Below are 2,588 nucleotides of genomic sequence, written 5' to 3' on the forward strand. Positions count from 1 at the left end.
GGCCAGCAGTGTATTTCCTGGGGTGGAGGTCCTGGCGGAGCAAAGGTGAGCAGCGTGAGTGGGCCAGGAGGGGACCATTCATCTTAACAGAGGGGACCTCACACAGTCCGCCTCCCTCTGATCAGCATTGGAGGACCAGGGCTGCACTTGCCATCTGCATGCTGAGGTGCCCTTTCGTTTCCTCTTTCCTCAAGGATACAGGGTACCCTTGAACCCAGAGGTGAAGCCCTTGGTCTGACTTACTAGTCCTCAGGTCACAGAGCAGAGGTGTGCCAGGCAGTGCCAGGAATTAAGGTGAGGGGCCATGACTGATGTGTATCCAGCGTCTCCTTCACCCCCAGAAGAGGGGACCCCATAGCACACGATATCCTCCTACCTTGTCAGCTCCAGAACCTTTGGTTGTGCCTTCTGAATGCTAAGCAGTCATCTTACTTCCTCCTCCAGGTCTTTAGAAGACAGGCTGCCCAGGAGGAGTGACCCCTGTGAGGCCTGAGAGCACCCCTAGAGAGGAGACCTGTAAGTCGCCTTTATCAGAGCTGCCTAAGGTGTGTTTCTCAGCTGATGCTGCTCACACCCCACTCTCCCAGGCCTATGGGTCCCTATCACCCACCTCTGCCCATACTTTTTTGCAGCCTAACACGAGTCACCATGCCTTTCAATCAAATGGGTGAGCTCTTCGAGCTTGAAGACTATCAGGACCCAAGAGAGAACCAGGGCCTGCTGGTGGGGCACTTCTTCGAATCTGATGACGAAGAAACCCCGTCCCTCTCCTCTTCCATATCTTCCACCCCCCCTGTCCTGTTCCCTGACAGCCAGGAGGAGGTATCTGATGCTCTAATACCAAGTTATCCTCAGAACCCTCACTGTGCTGGTCCCTCCCCGGCTGCCATGGAAGATATTCCATGGAGCGAAAGTGAAGATGAGGGCTCCAGCAGCCAAGATGAGGAGGAGCCAAGCACCTTGGAGGTCCCTGAAGATGCCGAATCTTTGCTCAAACATGCTCTGCGTTTGAAGGTGGCCAAGCTGGTAGTTTTCCTGCTCCTGAAGTATCGTGCAAAGGAGCCGACTACAAAGGAAGAAATGCTGAGCAGCGTCATTGAAGAGTGTCAGGACCACTTCCCTGAGATCTTCAGCCGAGCCTTGCAATGCATGCAGCTCGTCTTTGGCATTGATGTGAAGGAAGTGGACCCCAGCAACCACACCTATGTCCTGGTCACCAGTCTGGGCCTTACCTATGATGGGATGATGAGCAATGGGCCCAGCATGCCTAAAACCGGCCTCCTGGTCATGCTCCTGTGTGTGATCCTTGTGGAGGGTGGCTGTGCCTCTGAAGAAAAAGTCTGGGCAGTCCTGAATGACATGGAAGTGTATGATGGGAGGGAGCATTTCATCTATGGGGATCCTAGGGAGCTCATCACAAATATTTGGGTGCAGGAACAGTATGTGAAGTACCAGCAGGTTCCCAACAGTGATCCTGCTCGCTATGAGTTCCTGTGGGGTCCCAGGGCCCATGCGGAAACCACCAAGTTCAAAGTCCTCGAGTTTTTGCTTAGGATCCATTCAGGGGATGCCAGTTCCTTTGCATCCTTGTCCAAAGGGCCTGAGAGAGATGCAGAAGAGAAGTCCTGAGCCACATCTGCTGACAGGCATTTTTCAGGCCCAAGTCCAGCATCATCTCCTGCTGGGCATGAAGTGAGGCCAATTCTTCACCCTCTGTTTGAGGAGAACCGTCAGCAATCTAGCTAGTAAGGGCCAGGCCAAATTGTGGGAACAAGTGTGTAGTAGTAGCAAATTTAGAAATTTATCTTTGTTGCAAGTTTGTGATCCTGAACTAGATAACGTGGCATTAGAACAGGATTTCCTTGGAAATGTGAAAAAAACTAGCAGTTGAATTCCTGTAGTTAAGAAATAGAGAAATAAAAATAAAACACTGTTAATTCTGGTTTCTTATCCTTCTTTTCAGTCATTCTATGAAACATATGTGAATACTTAATTTGATTGGTTCATTCAAGAAAGTGGGAGACATTTCCTGGGAGTAAAGAAGACCCCTGCTCAGAGGTTCATTTATTCCCCTGACATTCACTGAGCTTCTGTCCTCTGGAAGGCCCCGTGTTAGTGGTGGGGACGCTAGGATAAGCAGGACAGACCCACGAATATAATAATTGTGCAGGGACTGCAGTCATGTAAGGAAGGTGCTGAGGCGTCCCCCAAGTCCTATAGAATAAGTCAAAGAAGTGGAGATGAGGTAGGGCTCCAGGGCAGAGCACTCAGGCGTAACTGTCCCAAGCCAGGGCAGCTTGGGCCTTCGGGAAAATGCAATTTCCTCTGTGGGGTTTTATTGTAATGAGCTGGGTGGGGGCCTCTGCTAAACTGAGCAGGTAGTGTGTCTGGGAATGAGAGGAAAGTCTGAAATGGAAAATTGTACTGAGAAGTTCCTTTTGGATCTTGGAAAAATCTCCATCTGTTACAGGGAGCTAGTATCCTGTAGTTTTCTCTCAGTGCATTTGAACACAGAGATCAAGGTGTTTTATCCCCATCATCTGCAAGGATTTTCTGAGAAATCAGGATCCCTGACCTTGAAGGAATGA

The 2,588-nt window shown here is 50.2% G+C and overlaps 1 protein-coding gene across 1 annotated transcript; it reads left to right on the forward strand.

The window, feature by feature from the left end:
* Positions 1–648: 648 nt before the first annotated feature.
* LOC102895408 (melanoma-associated antigen 10) lies at positions 649–1,629 on the forward strand. Its single transcript, XM_006913420.1, has one exon. It carries the CDS (start codon positions 649–651, stop codon positions 1,627–1,629), a length of 981 nt encoding a protein of 326 aa, XP_006913482.1.
* The last annotated feature ends 959 nt before the right edge of the window (positions 1,630–2,588 follow it).

This window comes from Pteropus alecto, unplaced genomic scaffold (genome assembly GCF_000325575.1).
Source record: "Pteropus alecto unplaced genomic scaffold, ASM32557v1 scaffold275, whole genome shotgun sequence".
NCBI lineage: Eukaryota > Metazoa > Chordata > Mammalia > Chiroptera > Pteropodidae > Pteropus > Pteropus alecto.

Excerpts from the sequence above, each read along its gene's own strand:
- LOC102895408 (XM_006913420.1), top strand. The coding sequence starts at position 649 with ATGCCTTTCAATCAAATGGGTGAGCTCTTCGAGCTTGAAGACTATCAG.